The sequence below is a fragment of the Macaca mulatta genome, chromosome 14 (assembly GCF_049350105.2).
Source record: "Macaca mulatta isolate MMU2019108-1 chromosome 14, T2T-MMU8v2.0, whole genome shotgun sequence".
NCBI classification, from domain to species: domain Eukaryota; kingdom Metazoa; phylum Chordata; class Mammalia; order Primates; family Cercopithecidae; genus Macaca; species Macaca mulatta.
The window spans coordinates 59,337,311-59,354,538 of NC_133419.1; the positions used below are offsets into that span (position 1 = coordinate 59,337,311).

General features: G+C 46.4%; 1 protein-coding gene across 2 annotated transcripts; it reads left to right on the forward strand.

The window, feature by feature from the left end:
• Positions 1-7,167: 7,167 nt before the first annotated feature.
• HPX (hemopexin) lies at positions 7,168-17,228 on the forward strand. Of its 2 annotated transcripts, none has more exons than XM_001109797.5 (10): positions 7,168-7,553; positions 7,704-7,762; positions 7,876-7,947; positions 8,128-8,249; positions 9,889-10,042; positions 10,749-10,961; positions 11,224-11,355; positions 16,374-16,504; positions 16,588-16,750; positions 16,890-17,228. In XM_001109797.5, the coding sequence occupies exons 1-10, from the start codon at positions 7,471-7,473 to the stop codon at positions 17,147-17,149; spliced, it is 1,389 nt and encodes a 462-aa protein (XP_001109797.1). In that variant the 5' UTR covers positions 7,168-7,470; the 3' UTR covers positions 17,150-17,228. The 2 variants fall into 2 exon arrangements, with proteins under 2 accessions (XP_001109797.1, XP_014970463.1); XM_015114977.3 differs by having other exon boundaries at positions 7,351-7,553; positions 7,704-7,732.

The following is a 17,228-nucleotide window of genomic DNA, read 5'->3' on the forward strand; positions in this document are numbered from 1 at the left end:
CCTTTGCCTGTCTGCCCTGGGACTGGGAGGAATTGTGGGGTTGTAGGGGGAGGGAATGACCTCTGCCCAGCACACAGCCAGTAAGTGCAGAGAGAACAGTTTCAGGGTATGAAAGCAACTTTGAAGTCCAAGTCTGGGCAAGGGAATTGAGGTTAGCCCAGGTGTAGCTATGTGTAGGAGACTCCATGGCTAATTTTAAAAGTCATCCCTGAATCCCTGGAGCCCTGATGTATCCGCTTTCTCACCTTTCCAAGATTGCTGCCCCTTCCCTGCAGTGGAATGAGGGTCCTCACATTCTCCCCTGAGCTCTAGTCTGCCAGGGTTTTGCTGCCATCTCTGGAGAGAATTGAAAGCAGCAGTCAGTGATGATTTGGCAAGTAGGTACTATGATTTCTCTCTACAAAAGACTGAAGCTCACAGAAATAGGTCATACTGTTGATGAAGAGCAGAGCCCAGATTTGAATCTGTAGCTGTCATACTCCTAACTGGTAAGTTATAGCACCTTGTTCACCCTTATGCCCCTTGTACCTAGCATGATGGCTGGCAGAGAAAGCACTCAACAAGATTTGGGGAATGTTGGATCTGGGAAGGTAGATCATGAGAGGTCATGGAAAAGATCAAGACATCGATCTGGCATAGCACAATTCCTGGGGCTAGGATAAGAGGGACTATCCATGGATCTGTCTAAGACCATGGGGGCTTTGTAGAGATCAAGGGGGTCCCATTTGGACTATATGGAAATCTTGGTTATATTTACTTCCCTGGTCCTCTCTGCCCCACTAGCTGAAACCTGATACATAGGCCAGGCACAGTGGCTCACACCTGTAATCCCAGCACTCTGGGAGGCCGAAGTGGATGGATCACCTGAGGTCAGGAGTTGGCGACCAGCCTGGCCAACATGGTGAAACCCCGTCTCTACTAAAAACATAAGAATTAGCCAGGCGTGGTGGTGGGTGCCTGTAATCCCAGCTACTTGGGAGGCTGAGGCAGGAGAATCGCTTGAACCTGGGAGGCATAGGTTACAGTGAGCTGAGACCATGCCACTGTACTCCAGCCTGGGCAACAAGAGCAAAACTCTACCTCAAAACACACACACACACACACACACACACACAAAAGAAAGAAACCTGATAGATATGTGGAGGGACAGATGAGCTCCCTGAAGAATTCAGTGCAAGTGCTCTGATGGAGCCTGCCCTTCTGGCTCTGATTATGAGTGGAATTGCCTAAGCCCATGCCTTGGCCAGCAGAGATGGTGTGCTCAATTATCAGTCGCTCAGCACCAGTGGAGTCCTCCCCGAGAGCTCTCAGGTGATGCTCTATTTTTCTGCACCCCTATCTTGAGCAAGGCACCAGCAGTAATACAGAATGGAAACTCAAAGCTTCCAGCTTTCAGCCTCTCACGTGTTTACATTGTGAACACCTAAAAGTAGCAGGGGAATAAAAAGGCGGTAAGGGTGACCTTCCTTGGGTGGGATGCTACAAATGGCTTTTCTACTAGCCTAAGAACAGGCTGCTAGGGCTGATTTCCATAGATTCAGATTAGGTAGTCTTCCTATGCCATGGAAAAGGTACATCAAGGTGGAGTCATTATGTTCCTTCTAAATCCAGCCGTGGTGGGCATTTTCTTTCCAATTCAGGCCTTGGGGCCAAGTAGATGAAAGTAGTGCCTGACAGTGGAGGCCAGGTCTTGAATGATTGTCACAGATTTGGGGGGCACAGCAAAGCCCCTGCTGTCAGAATGTTGTAGTCCTGCAAGCGTTCACACTTTGCTCATTTAGGGCTGTCTGGTGATCAGAACAGCCCTATGGCCATTTGTGGTCTGCAGGTTCATTTATTTATTGAAGAAGTATTTGTTGAGTACTTACTATTAGTCAGAGTAATGGGCCTTGAGAATACAGAGAAATGGTCCCTGCCCTTATTAAGCTTATAGTCTAGTGGAGAAGAGAGACAAGTAAGCAACAAGGAACTAAATGTGTAATAACAATTTGAGTTCAAGCTGTGAAGGAAATGAATAGAATACAATGATAGAGAATATAGTGTTAAGTAGAGTGAATAAGGAAGGCCTCTTTAAGCAGTGACCTGTAGGGCTGGAGCGGGTGGCTAGGGAACTAGCTGTGTTAAGAAGAGGTGATAGAGATTTTCAGACAAAGGAAAAACAGGTACAAAGGTCCTGAGGGGTTGAGATCTTGATGTGTTTGAGAATCTGAAAGGAGGCCAGGAGTGGCTAGAGAGGAAGGAGGTTGGAGGGAGAGAGGAAAGGAACAAGTTTGGAGAACTAGGCCTGCCTTGGATCATTTAAGGTAAAGAGCTTGGATTTGGTTTGGAGTATAACAGTAAACCACCGAAAAGTTTAAGTGATAAGGATGAAAGGGATGCCCTGTGAAACAAACTTTAAACTGGACAGTGATTCTGTGGGGTAGGAAGAGAATTGAGAATGAAAAATCAGAAAACAGCATCTCTAAACTGTTCCTCTTGAAGACTGTATACATTAGAATTACAACTGACTTAGGCCGGGTGTGGTGGCTCACGCCTGTAATCCCAGCACTTTGGGAGGCCAAGATGGGCCGATCACAAGGTCAGGAGATCAAGACCATCCTGGCTAATACAGTGAAACCCCATCTCTACAAAAAATTAGCCAGGTGTGGTGGCATGCGCCTATAGTCCCAGCTACTTGGGAGGCTGAGGCAGGAGAATTGCCTGAACCCAGGAGACAGTGGTTGCAGTGAGCCGAGATTGTGCCACTATACTCCAGCCTGGGTGACAGAGCGAGACTCTGTCTCAAAAAAAAAATAAATAAACAAAAAATAAATTACAACTGACTTCAAGAAAACATTTTAAGCAGGAGCATAAGGTGATTTCAGATACATTTTTAAAGATCACTGTGGTTGTTATAAAGAATGTGTTGTAGAAGAGCTATTTCAATTGTCAGACAAGAAAAGATGGTGTTCGTATTACTAAAGAGGCAGAGAGAAATGGACAGATTTTATGTATAATTAGGAAGTAGGAATAACAGGATTAAATATTTATTAAATACATACAGTATTTCAGGCATTGTTCTCAGTGCTGAAGATATAGCAGTGACTAAAGCAGGTAGGATCCTTGTCCTGTACACAAAGGCAGCATGGTAGACTGGGGTGCTGGAGCTGGCTTATGAGAGCTGATTGTCAAATTTAGAATTTTGAGAGCTGGTTGTTAAAACACAGCTATTATTTAAAATCAAACTATATAAACTGAAATACATTCTATTAAAACCGAGGATAATCAGTACTTAAAACTAATTACTTCCTAATTATTTTACTATCCCCTGTGCTCTTATGATTATTTATATCTATATGGTAGGAATATTGCATGCAGTGTGTTATTGTACATCCCTTCCCAACTCTACATTTGGTGATGTCTTGTTGGTAGCTTAAAGTTGGCCATGGTAGGAGTATTTATATCACAAAAATCAGCAAATGTTACAAATCAGTGCTTTTTCCCCTCTAGAGAGCAGTTGTTAAATATTTGCCAGCAAACCCCTTGCTAAGAACACCCTATCCTTGTAGGAACACACCCCTAGGAGTCAGGCACCCAGGGTTTAAATCATGGCTCTGCCAATTGCTAGCAATGTGATGTGGCTAAGATACCTAATATTGGCTTCCTCGTTTATAAAATGGGACTAATAGTATGACCTTTGTCTGTTTGTGCTGCTATAACAAAATGCCCATGACTGGTGATTTAAAGTGAACAAAAATGTATTTCTCACAGTTCTGGAGGCTGGGAATTCCAAGATCGAAGTGCCCAGCAGGTTTGGTGTGTGGTGAGGGCCTGGTCTCTGTTTCTACGATGGCATTTTGAATGCTGCATCCTCTGGAGGAGACAAATGCTGTTCATCACGTGGCAGAAAAGCAGAAGAGAGAGAATCCACTTCTGAAAGCCCTTTTTATAGCAGCATTAATCCATTAATCAGGCAGAGCTCTCATGACCTAAACACCTCTCATGAGTCCCCACCTCCAAACACTGGCACATTGGGAATTAAGCTTCCAACACATGAATTTGGAGGGGACAAAAACATTCAAACCAATAGCTATGATATGAATTATATGATATCATTCATATCAAATGCCAGACATGTGTATCCAATAGATATGAGCAAATTATTACTATTTATTGATAGAGAAGCAAGAATGGACTATTCAGAAGGCCCATTATAGACTGAGCAAGAGGAAATGTTTATGTTGGAGGGGTCAGCTGGGATTAGCAAGCTCTTTGGCTGCCTGGAGCTTTATCCCTAAGCCTCCTACCCCTGAGGAAAGAGGACATTCAATTCCTGCTCCCTGGAGTATACACTCACAGGCTTCAGGCCCAGCACACCTAGCACTCAGTGGACCCAGGAGAAATGGCTAAGGTCATAGAACTCATCAACAGCAGAGCAGGCTGGACACGGACATAGCCATTCCAAGGGATAGTAGGTCAGTGTCCAGCTTATGGCTCTTGGCAACGCAGGAGGAAGCTCTGTCCATGAAGACATTTGCAGATTCATGTTCAGACCCCTTCTGGGAGAAGTCAAAAAGCTGCTGGTTAGGAGGATTGAGAAGACTACACAGGAAAAGAGATGGTTGAATTTCTCTGGGCTTGAGTTCCCAGAGAAGCAAGACATTAGGGTCCCCAAATCCATTCTGGGAAGCAAGGTTTGCAGAGGAAGGGAAAGAAGCATAGAAGGGTGCATGCCACTAAGGCTGCACAGACAGGGCTGAGAGGAGTGAGGGACGAAGGCTATGGAGGCCAGTTTCAGAGAGGAAAAACTCCTGGGCTCTGGGCTCTAGTTGAAGGGTGGGAGTGCACTGATTCCTGCGGCCTCCAGGGGGTGCTCAGACCCAAGTACCCACAAGCTTGTTTCCTCAGCCCAGGCAGGAAGCCTGGGAAGGACTCAAGACCCACAGAAGGGGCCTCCTGTAGTGAAGGGAAGAGAAGCAAGGCTGCTGAGTCTTGAGTACCCCGAGAAGTCCTGGCTTGTACTCTGTGACCAACACCAGGGTGGCCAACATATTCACAGCTCTGGGTTCCCACATGCGTTCGATCTTCTACTTTCAACTCCTGCCCAAAAGTTGAACTTCAACCTGGATTGCCTGCAGTGTAGATGACTCTGCTGGCCTAGTCCCTGGGTGGAGCAGGAAGCTCCAGTAATGGTATCTAAGCCATTCTGGGGTACACAGGTGAATTAGGAAGCAGCAGCGAAAAGGGACCATAAAGTAGTATTCTGGGATAGATGGACCAGGCGTGCTGTGAGAGGGACCAGGGCCATGTGGGGAAGGGGTCAAGCTGAAAAATGATCATCCAGTATATGTGCTGTATACCCTCAGACCAGCCCTGTTAGGCCAGAAGGAGACTGCACCCCTGGACTGGCAAGTCAGTGCAAGACCCTGCTAATAGGACTATTGAAGTCTCTCACTATGGGTTTTCTGTGGGGTGTTTGTTTCTTGGGGTGAAAGCTTCCCTCTCCCCAGGCAGGCCCAGCAAAATCTGTAGGATTCAGGCAGGGTTCTGACAGCTGGAGACAAGTTGTTGAGAAAATTCCTGATGGAGGGTTACGGAGTGCTCAGGAGGGAGAATATAAGGTTTCAGAGGCTGAGAGGGAAAGAAAAGGTAAGGGGGAGTCTTGGAATAGTGGCTCCCATTGCCTAACACCCAGAAACAAGACATAACCTGCAATGGGGAGAAGGTGAGTGTGAGACATTGGCTGTAGCAGTGATGGCGTTGCCCAGGCTGCCAAGGACTCAGAGAGTCCAGCCTTGCCCACTGACCTATGAGGAGGGAATGATGTTCACAGCACATTTTCATTCGTAAGTCATGAGAGGACATCGAGCCTAATGGTAGAGGCCTGGTGACATGTTGTTCCAGAGGTTCCGGAATCTTTGTTTTCCTGTTGGAAGGAAACTTTTCAGAGTAGAAAAGGGATCTGAGACTTTTGGTAAGATTATATATGGGACTGTCAGGGGTATGGAGCCATTTGTGAGGGATCAGAGCTCTTTCAGCCTTGGCTAGGGAGCAGGGGTCCTGGAACCTCATCCTGACCCATAGCTGAGTCTGCCCATAATTCTTTTCTGACTCAGTAGGCAAATCTCACATAGAAATGGGTCAGCTTTGGGAGTGGGCCCAGGAAGTACTGAGGATAGCAGGTGAGATCCCAGGAAGAGATGGATGTGGGGCTGAGACACTGGAGAGAGAAACATGACTGTCAGATAAAGGGCGTCTGTGACTCTTAGATCTCATTATGCCTACTACCATAACCTACCCCCAATTCCTAATATTCTCCTACCCTAGACGGGGGAAAATTGTCAGAAATTTGACTGTAACACTAGCAACACTACTCAGTACTTGAAATGCATTTTTGCATTTTTTTCATTCAACAAATATTTCTGGAACAACTATTATATGCCAGGCACTATTTTAGGAGTCAGGGATATATAATGGTAAACAAGACAGGCAAAACAAAGCAAAGCAACAAAAACCATCACCAGATAAGTAGACAGATGAAAGAATTTCAAGTTTTAGTAAGTGAAATAAAACAAGCAAGGGTCTGAAATGGCTAGATAACGTGATCAAGAAAGGCTTCATTGAGAAGGTAGCATTTAAGCAGGAGTCAGTTATAAATATTGTGAAACCCCAGTTACAGTTCTATTTGTTCTGTGTTGAGTAAATAAAGCGTTTCCCCCAAAGGTGGAAACTACCAAGAAAGACTAATTACTAGTAGTGGTGGTACTCTCTGGAAGAGAGACACCTCCTCTTCCTGTCTCATTACTGTCAACGCTTCACTTCCAGGCACTTTTTGCAAAGCTCTTTGTCAGTCAGGGAAGGTGAGAGGCTGGGCATGGGGCTTGGACATTAGACAACAGTGAGACATTATTGTCCCCAGACTCACTAGCCCAAGGGTAAAGCTGAAGAGGCTTGAGCATGCCCCAGAAAGGCCCCTGATGAAGCTTGGAAAAAGTTGTTCTCTGAGTATTTCTAAGTGAGTTTATCTGTGTGTATGGTTACTAAATGTAGTAAGTATTGCTGTCTCTAGCTGCCTTAGAGCAGGGCTTGACACAGTACAGAGAAACATTAGTTCCCTCCTTTTCTCACCTCCCCCATTGTGGAGATAAACTCAGTCATAAAAGGTGATCCTCAGTCTACTCGCTTCTTATGGGCACCTGGACCCATTGCCAGTGTGAGAGTCACAGCTGGACATCAGCAGTGTAACCCAGTCACTGCTTGAAAGTTGCTGAAGGGGGTTGGGGGGTAGCTGCCGGGAAAAGGGAGTATTGGATTCAGATTTCTGTCCAGACCCTGACCTTATTTGCAGTGATGTAATCAGCCAATATTGGCTTAGTCCTGGGAGACAGCTCATTCCCAGTGGAGTTGGAGGTGGGGGTGGTGCTGCTGCCAACTCTATATAGAGAATTCAACTGGTCACCCAGAGCTGTCCTGTGGCTTCTGCAGCTCAGCATGGCTAGGGCACTGGGAGCACCCGTTGCACTGGGGTTGTGGAGCCTGTGCTGGTCTCTGGCCATTGCCAACCCTCTTCCTCCGTGAGTAAAGCTGGGACTAGAAGTGAAGGATTGAGTTCTGGGCTGGGGTAAGGTAGGGCCAGTTTTTAGGCCTCAGTCAAATTTAGGGTCAGGAGCTATGGGAAAGGAATCAATCCCAATGGACCCATATATCTATCTTGTTCTCCCTAGGACTAGTGCCCATGGGAATGTTGCTGAAGGTGAGACCAAGCCAGACCCAGACGTGACTGGTGAGGCCCTGACTCCCAAAGTCTATCTATCTGTTTGGTTGTGTCTCTGCATTTTATCACCTTCTGTTTGTTTGTTTGTTTTTTACTTTGCCATCTCCCTACCTCCACCCCAGAACGCTGCTCAGATGGCTGGAGCTTTGATGCTACCACCCTGGATGACAATGGAACCATGCTGTTTTTTAAAGGTAGGAGGGACTGAGGTTGGGGTATTTAGGACCTTAGACTTATTCTCCTTCATGAAGGTTGTGCCTGTCTGTGGGAGGTCTTAGGAATTATCTGAGGGTGTCACTGACAGCTTCTCTCAAGCTATCTCAGTAGGTCAAAGTTTTCTCACTGGGCCCCTCGGTGAGTGTGGGTTTTTTCAGGGGAGTTTGTGTGGAAGAGTCACAAATGGGCCCGCGAGTTAATCTCAGAGACATGGAAGAATTTCACCAGTCCTGTGGATGCTGCATTCCGTCATGGTCACCAGAGTGTCTTTCTGATCAAGGTACTGCTGGGCCAAAATCAGGGCCAGGCTGGAGAGGGCTAGAATCGACACTGGGGACCCTTCCCCCAAATGGCCTTGGCATGGAGCCCATAGCAATAGGTAGCAGATTTCTTTCCCATGTGCCCTCCTTTCCTGTAAAAGCTCAGGCTAAGGGAGTGTGCATGCATGTGGGCTTGGCAGTTACACCATCCAGTGGCTATTCTTCAGTCCTAGTCTTAGTTCTACACCACTCTGCTGCACTTCACACTGCTGGCCATCCTTTTTTCCCTGGCAATTTCTTCCCTTGCCTTCCATGACCCTGTATCAAGTCCTCTTCAAAGGGCAGGGCAAATTGTTCCCAACACAATGGCACCTGGCCAGAAGAGCATATGGAGCATGAAATCCAGTCTGCTGTACTTGCGAAGTCCCATGTGACTCAGGCTGTGTCTGCTCAGAGGAAGGGGTGCCTTCTCCTACCTTGCCAAAGGTGCTATGTGGTTGGGGAAGTCCTGACTGTTGGCTTTGTTTTCCCTTCTGCCTCTTTTCTCTCTCTTTTCAAATGTCTCATTCTTTCTCAGCCAGTTCCCTAATGTTCCTTGGGGATCCATCCTAGCCTTTCCATATACCTTCCCTCAGTGATCTCAATCATCACCATGGCTCTGAGGAATATCTATGCTGTGGACACTGGATCTAGATCTACCTTCTGAACTCCAGACATCTCTTTCCAATTATATGTTCCACAGGCACCTAAAATTCAGCATCCCCCAAACGAAGCTTTGCATCTTCTTTACAAACCAACCTTTCCTCCTGTGTTTTCTGTTTCAGTAAATGACCCCAAAATATGCCTGATTACTACAAACCAAGTGCACACAGGGTCTCATGATCTGGGCCTTGGTTATCTTCTCAGGTTTATCTCTTCCCCGGCCACATTCACTGTGTGCCAGCCATACAAATCTACATGAAGTTGGAGCACATTGCTTCCTCATGTTTGGGCTCTGCATGCTGCTCCCTCTGCTGGTAACACCCTTTCCTCACTTGTCAACCTGGAAAATTCCTGCTGATTTTTCAGCTCTTGGGCCCAATGCTTCCTCTGTGGTGTGAAACCTTCCACAAGTTCTCTAGGCAGACTTAGGCACTCCCTTTATATTCTCAGTGCGCTCTTTACACTACACCTTGGTCGTTGCATGGCTAGGATTGTAGGAGTCCTTTCTGCTTTTGTACAGTGAACTTCCCGAAGCGAAAGACAGAGTCTTGTCATCCTCAGTGCCTCTCACAATGCCTGGCATATAGTAGTTATTCAGTGACTGTTTCTTGAATGAATGAATGAATGAATGAAGAAATGGATGTACTAATGTATAGATGATTGCGGGATGAACATTTGTGGATATGTTTGTCAACACTGATGGTGTTGCAGATAAATGTGCCACAGGAGTATCTGGGTACAGAGCTAGAGGTGTGTGTGTTATAGTAATAGGGACTGGATTTGCACAAACTGAGGGTGTGTATTGTGCAAAAGGACAGAACATTGTTGTCCACAGATGGACTGAGAATGTATGGGGCCACAGGAGGATATTGTATAAGCACAATACATAAAAAATGTATGTAAATGCAGAGTGGCAGTGTCTGGGGATATACAGTCAAAAAGTACTTTTGAATGCAGGGGGACAAAGTCTGGGTATACCCTCCTGAAAAGAAGGAGAAAGGATACCCAAAGTTACTCCAAGATAAATTTCCTGGAATCCCATCCCCACTGGATGCAGCTGTGGAATGTCACCGTGGAGAATGTCAAGCTGAAGGCATCCTCTTCTTCCAAGGTTAGTCCAGGCTGGAATCCAAGAACTTGGAGTAGTAGTGGGTTGGTAGCGATGCCAGTAGTGATGGTGATGGTGGTAGTGATGGTGGTAGTGGAGCCACTATGTGGCTTTTTAAGGAAGGGAAATAGAGACGCCACCTATGGTCTAGAGGTCAAGTGAGGGAAGGAGAGGAAGTCATTCTGGTGAAGGTAACTGGGTGTAATTCTGTGTGAATAGTCCCTCGTGGTTCCCCATGACCCTTAAGACAAATCTACCCTCCTTAGTCTTACATACAAGGCTCTCCATGGCCAAATCCCTACTGGCCCTTCAGCTTTGACTTTTATCATACCTTTATCTTAACACTAAGCTCCAGAAACCCTACGCTATTCTCTGTACACTCAGTTTCCTTCCTGCTTTGGAATCTTTCCTCTCTCTGGGGTTCCATCTCTCCTTGTTGTATGCCTTTTAACTCCTATTTCAGATTTCAGTTGAAGTATCATCTTCCCTGGGAACTTTTCCCTGAGTCTCCCCACTGCCTTTGCTGAACTGATCCTGTGCGCTTTGCTGCTGAATTTTGGTGTATGATCACCCTCCTTTAGCTGTCTCTCTGATGGTTGTAAGGTCCATGTGGTCAGTACCATTATCTGGCCCATCCTGGGACCCAGAGAAGGCACAAAGGAGGGTATAACCCGGTCTTACCGAATGCCTGTTGATTGATTGGACAAAGGTGACCACAAGTGGTTCTGGGACTTGGCTACGGGAACTATGAAGAAGCGTTACTGGTCAGCTGTTGGGAACTGCTCCTCTGCCCTGAGATGGCTGGGCCGCTACTACTGCTTCCAGGGTAACCAATTCCTGCGCTTCAACCCTGTCACGGGAGAGGTGCCTCCCAGGTACCCGCTGGATGTCCGAGACTACTTCATGCCCTGCCCTGGCAGAGGTGAGAAAGTCCTAGCACTTGAGACCTGTCAGAATTCATCCACCTTCCCTGAGCTTGTGGATCTCATGTGTCCTAGCTCTCACCTTAACTCCATGTTGCAACACCTTGGCCCTTAATCTAGCCCCATTTCCATTCTGGATTTTCCCATTGCCCTCATATGGGGAAACCCACACCCCACTAACCCCAGCCATCTCTTCCACCTTAGACCTCACTCTGACCTCTGGCCTCCTTCTGTGTTCTCCTCACCCATTTCTCTCTCCAGGCCATGGACACAGGAATGGGACTGGCCATGGGAATGGTACCCACCATGGCCCTGAATATATGCGCTGTAGCCCACATCTAGTCTTGTCTGCACTGATGTCTGACAACCATGGTGCCACCTATGCCTTCAGTGGTGAGAGATGCCCCCAACTCCCCCAGTGTGCTCTCACATCTCTTTTACTTGTATCTCCCATCCTTGACACATTTCTCCATTGTCATCACTGTGTCACTTATTTTGTCCCCTCTGTCCCCATCCTTCTGCATGCCCTTCTGAATCCCTTATCTCTGAGGCATATTTCTCAATTTCTGTCATTACCCAAGCCCCTAACTTCATCCACCTGTCTACCATCTCCTCCTGTGGCTGTGCTGTCTGTGGACCTCTCTGGGCCCCTGTGACTGCTTGTGTTCTCCTTGCTCAATGCCCTGCTGAGCCTTCTGGCTCTCCCTTGCTCCCTGGACTTCTATGTGTCTCTGTACCTCCTTGCCTCCCTTTGTTCTTGCATATCTTTCTGAGTCCTCTGACTCCCCCTGTTTATCTTCAGAACTGCATCTTGTTCCAGGTTCCTGGTTCCTATGTCCAGACCCCTGGGCATCTCACTGCCTGGGGATGAGATGTTCTCCTTGCTGAGAACCAGCTGATAAGTGTTGGGTAGTTTAGACCTTTAGAAGCTGGCTTCACTAGCCTGTGGAGGTTTCTCCTCTGAGTAGCCAATGTAGATACCCCTCCCTTGACTTGTGGCATCAATGGTATTAGATGGTAAAAACCATCTAATAATACCTAGGGGCTGTTCTGAGTTCAGTCAGGCAGTAAATAGTGATGCTGCACAGTTGAGAATATCCCCAATAGGAGTGAGCAAGCACATCAATATCCAACCTAAGATGTATGTATAATTAGGACAGTGGTAAAAATATAAAATAGTGAAAATATTTTTTCACACAAAAATTTTCTGGCCTCTGACCCTTGGACAAATTTGATCAGTTACAACTATCAAGTTCTGTTGAAAAATACATAACCACATGGAGAGCAAATCTCCACAGCAGGATTGCACACTATAATAAGAACATACAGCTAAGGTGAAACACACACCTGTAGTGAAAATACAACATTAAACTGAGAACATATGCCATAGTAAGAACATATAAGTATCAAGAGAACATGCAGCCATGGTGAGAACCCATCGGGAGGACACACAGACAACGTGAAATTCAGAAAGAGAGAGAGTGAGTGAGAGCTTGTGAAAGCAGGGCCACAGGAAACACACAGAAATAGAGAAAGACACCAAGCCATTTAGAGATCACAGAACTTCAAGGCCATGTGGCCATAATGAGAATGCTATCGAACTCCTAAATGAAAAATGTCATGTATGTTCCATTGCTGTTGAGAGAACACACAGCATAGAGAGAACACCTTATATTAAATATACCCAGGCCGGGCATGGTGGCTTACGCCTGTAATCCTAGCACTTTGGGAGGCTGAGGTGGGTGGATCGCTTAGCGACTTGAGCTTAGGAGTTCGAGACCAGCCTGGGCAACATGGCAAAACCTCATCTCTACAAAAAATATAAAAATTAGTTGGGTGTGGTAGTGCATTCCTATAGTCCCATCCACTTCGAGGCTTCAGTGAGCCATGATCGTGCTACTGCACTCCAGGCTGTGTGACAGAGTGAGACCCTGTCTCAAAAAACAAAACAAAACAAAAACAAAACAAAAAAACACACACACACATATATATATAAAATATATATATATAAAATATATATATAAAATATATATTTATTTATATATATTTATATATATATTTTATATATATATATTCCTACCTGAGGTGAGAATGCACTATCTTGGTAAAAACACGAACATGACCCAGGTACAGCATGGTAAATCTTTTTTCTTTCTCTGCCTCATAGTTTTGTTGTTGTTGTTGTTGTTGTTGTTGTTGTAGTTGTTGCTGTTGTTTGAGATGGAGTCTCACTCTGTCGCCCAGACTGGAGTGCAATGGCACAATCTTGGTTCACTGCAACCTCTGCCTCCTGGATTCAAGCGATTCTACTGCCTCAGCCTCCCAAATAGCTGGGACTACAGGCGCGTACCTCCATCCCAGCTAATTTTTGCATTTTTAGTAGAGATGGGGTTTCACTGTGTTGGTCAGGCTGGTCTCGAACTCCTGACCTCAGGTGATCCGCCTGCCTCGGCCTTCCAAAGTGCTAAGATTACAGGCATAAGTAACCGTGCCTGGCCCCTCATAGGTATTTATGTATTCTCTTTGCTTCTTCACAACTTTGGCTTGCACAGGGACCATCATGTTCTTTCCACCTTCTCACTACTTCATGATCTTTCAGTCTCAGATCCAACTGATACCTCCCTCAGTTGTTCTTTTTTCCTAGTAAGATTTCCAGAGAGGGTATCTGAATGGCCCAGTCCATATTTTCAGACCACACCACATTAAAGTGGTTGATTGCCAGCCTATGTATTGGCTACATTAATGGATTGGGGACTCATCACTTACTTCACTGCACAAAGCAGCATAGCTCTGGTTCTCAAAATAGGGCCCCTGGGCCAGGTGTGGTGGCTCACGCCTATAATTCCAGCACTGTGGGAGACCGAGGCAGGCAGATCACTTGAGTCCAGGAGTTCTAGACCAGCCTGGGCAACATGGTGAAATCTCATCTCTACTAAAAATACAAAAAATTAGCCAGGTGTGGTGGCATGTACGGTAGTCCCAGCTACTCAGCAGGCTGAGGTAGGAGGATTGCTTGAGTGTGGGAGGCAGAGATTGCAGTGAACCATGACTGCGCCTCTGCAATCCAGCCTGGGTGACAGATTGAGACCCTGTCTCAAAATAAAATAAAATAAAATAAAATAAAATAAAATAAAATAAATACAGTTCCTGAGCAGGGTAATTTCAGTGGGAAACCTCCCAGGGGAGGTGGATATGTCAGTCAACACTATATACTCAGTACACAGTTAATAAGAGAACTTGTGGTTGCAGCAAGAACGCTAGGTGTTTACTCAACAAATATTGTTGAGTATCTGGTAAGTAGTGGGCATTGTCCTAGGCACTGAGATACAGTAGTCAACATGGCAGATGAGATGCCTGCCCTGATAGGATCTGCTAAAGTGAGAGGACAATAACAAAGAGAAAGGAAGAAAGAGAATACTTTTAGGTAATATTAAGGATTGTAAAGAAAATAAGACAGGATAGTGGCATAGAGGTGAGGAGAATGAGGGCCCTCTTCTGAAGAAATAATTTTTGAGCTGAGACTTCAGTGATGAGAAGGAATTAGCCACACAATGTGCTGGAGGAAAAGCATTTTAGGGAGGGTGAGCAGCACATACTTCAAGGAATCAAGAAGGAAGCCTGGTGAAGCTGGAACACAGAGAAAGAACAGGTGGGTGACTTGAAAGAGCAGGGAAGGCAGTGGCCAGGTTACCTAGACCTGGTAAGGGTTTTCAACCATAAAAGGGCGTCATCAGAAGGTCTTGAACAGGGCTGTGACATATTCTAACTCATTTTTTATAAAAGATCACTCTAACTTTTTGCCAAATATAAGTGATAAAGGTACAATCATGTAAGCAAGGAATCCAGCTAGCAATTCCTGCAGTTGTCCAAATTAGAGGTGATGACAGCTTAGACTAGGATGATAGCAGCAGAGGTAGTGAGGAGTCAGCATGATATATTTTGGAGGTAGAGCTGACAGCATTAACTAATAGATAGGATAGGCCAGGTGCAGTGGCTCACGCCTGTAATCCTAGCACTTTGGGAGGCCAAGGCGAGTGGATCACCTGAGGTCAGGAGTTCGAGACCAGCCTGAACAACATGGTGAAACCTCATCTCTACTAAAAATACAAAATTAGCTTGGAATGGTGGCACATGCCTGTAATCTCAGCCTACTTGGGAGGCTGAGGCAGGAGAATCGCTTGAACTTGGGAGGTGGAGGTTGCAGTGAGCCAAAATTGCGCCATTGCACTCTAGCCTGGCGACAAGAGCGAAACTCTGTCTCTAAATAAATAAATAAATAAATAAATGATATCAGTCAGAGTAGGGAAGGGAAAAGAGGTTTCAAGAATGACTCAGCTTTTGCAGACTCGGCAACTGAGAGGTTGGTGGCTTTGTTTTCTAAAATTGGGGAGGACTAGGGAGTGTGTGTGTTGGGAGCAGAAATCAGTTTGGACATATTAGGTTGTGGGTGCCTATTGGCACTGATTTGGAACCTAAAGCTCAAAGGGGAGGTCAGTCAGAGCTGGTAAGAACAGATTGGAAGTCATCAGCACATAGATGGCATTTAAAGCCCCTGGACTAGGTGAGATTGCCAAGGAAGTGAGGGTAGAGAGAGAAGAAAAGAGGCCCAAACTAGGGGATTCCAATATTTAGATATCAGGTTGAAGAAAAGAGTAGTCAAAAAAGATAAGAGGGATACTGGGAGAGCCTGGTGTCATAGAAGCCAAGTTCCAGAAAAAGACATTTACAGGAGAAGGAAGTAGTGAGCAGTCAAGTGCTCCTGAGAGGTGGGGTCAGATGAAAACAGAGAATTGACCATGAGATCTGGCAAACTGGAGAATACTAGCAACCTGGACAAGAACAATTTCAATGGTTGAGGGAAACAGAAGTGTAATAGAAGAGGATTGAGGAAAAAAGATAAATGGGAGCCTAGATAATTCCTTAATACGTTGTTGTGAAAGAGGAGAAGAAAAATGGGGTGCTAGCCCAGCTACTCCCTCACTCTCCCACCACCTCACAGGGAGGTACTGGAGAACACAGCCAGAGTGAGAACATTCAGCAGAAGCAGTGCTTCCTTTTTAACTTTTGGATACTGTATCTCATTATCTATAACCGCATCTCTGCACATGGACACCTGAGATCCTTAGGGAGTGCCTGCCAACCCCATGATGTTGGCCTTACCTGGAAACTTAGCCACTGTTCTTCACACTTGCCTTTCTTTCAGGTACCTGCTGATTCCAGTTCCAACCAGGCCACAGTGCCCAACATTACTGACCAAGTCTTGCTCTATTTCTCCTTCTTACCTGGCCTCTTCCATCTTGATCTCTGGATGCATTCTCTCCCTCTCATGACTCATTTCTGCAATCATCACTAGCCTCTTCTCTGCCTGGGCTTCTGCCAGCTGCCCTAGAGCAACCTATGGTATTCTACAGGGACCCACTACTGGCGTCTGGACACCAGCCGGGATGGCTGGCATAGCTGGCCCATTGCTCATCAGTGGCCCCAGGGTCCTTCAACAGTGGATGCTGCCTTTTCCTGGGAAGAAAAACTCTATCTGGTCCAGGTGTGTATTGGGGGAGAGGCTTGAGGTGGAGACTGGGACAAGCATATCCAACTCTGTATCGATTACTGTCCTTTGTCCTCCAGGGCACTCAGGTATATGTCTTCCTGACAAAGGGAGGCTATACCCTAGTAAGCGGTTATCCAAAGCGGCTGGAGAAGGAAGTCGGGAGTCCTCATGGGATTATCCTGGACTCTGTGGATGCGGCCTTTGTCTGCCCTGGGTCTTCTCGGCTCCATATCATGGCAGGTGAGGGGCTTCTGGGTGCTTAGGGGGCAGCTTGTTCTGCTACCTGTCTGTGGCATAGATCCCCACCAGGGCATGAGAAGACCTAGGTCAGGATCCCCATGACATGGAAGCCATGCTATGTTTGGTGCCTTCTCCCCAGGACGGCGGCTGTGGTGGCTGGACCTGAAGTCAGGAGCTCAAGCCACATGGACAGAGCTTCCTTGGCCCCATGAGAAGGTGGACGGAGCCTTGTGTGTGGAAAAGTCCCTTGGCCCTAACTCATGTTCTGCCAATGGTCCCGGCTTGTACCTCATCCATGGTCCCAATTTGTACTGCTACAGTGATGTGGAGAAACTGAATGCAGCCAAATCCCCTCCGCAGCCCCAGAAAGTGACCAGTCTCCTGGGCTGCACTTACTGAGGGGCCTTCTGACATGAATCTGGCCTGGCCTCACCTCCCCAGTTCCTCATAATAAAGACAGATTCCTTCTTCGCTTGAA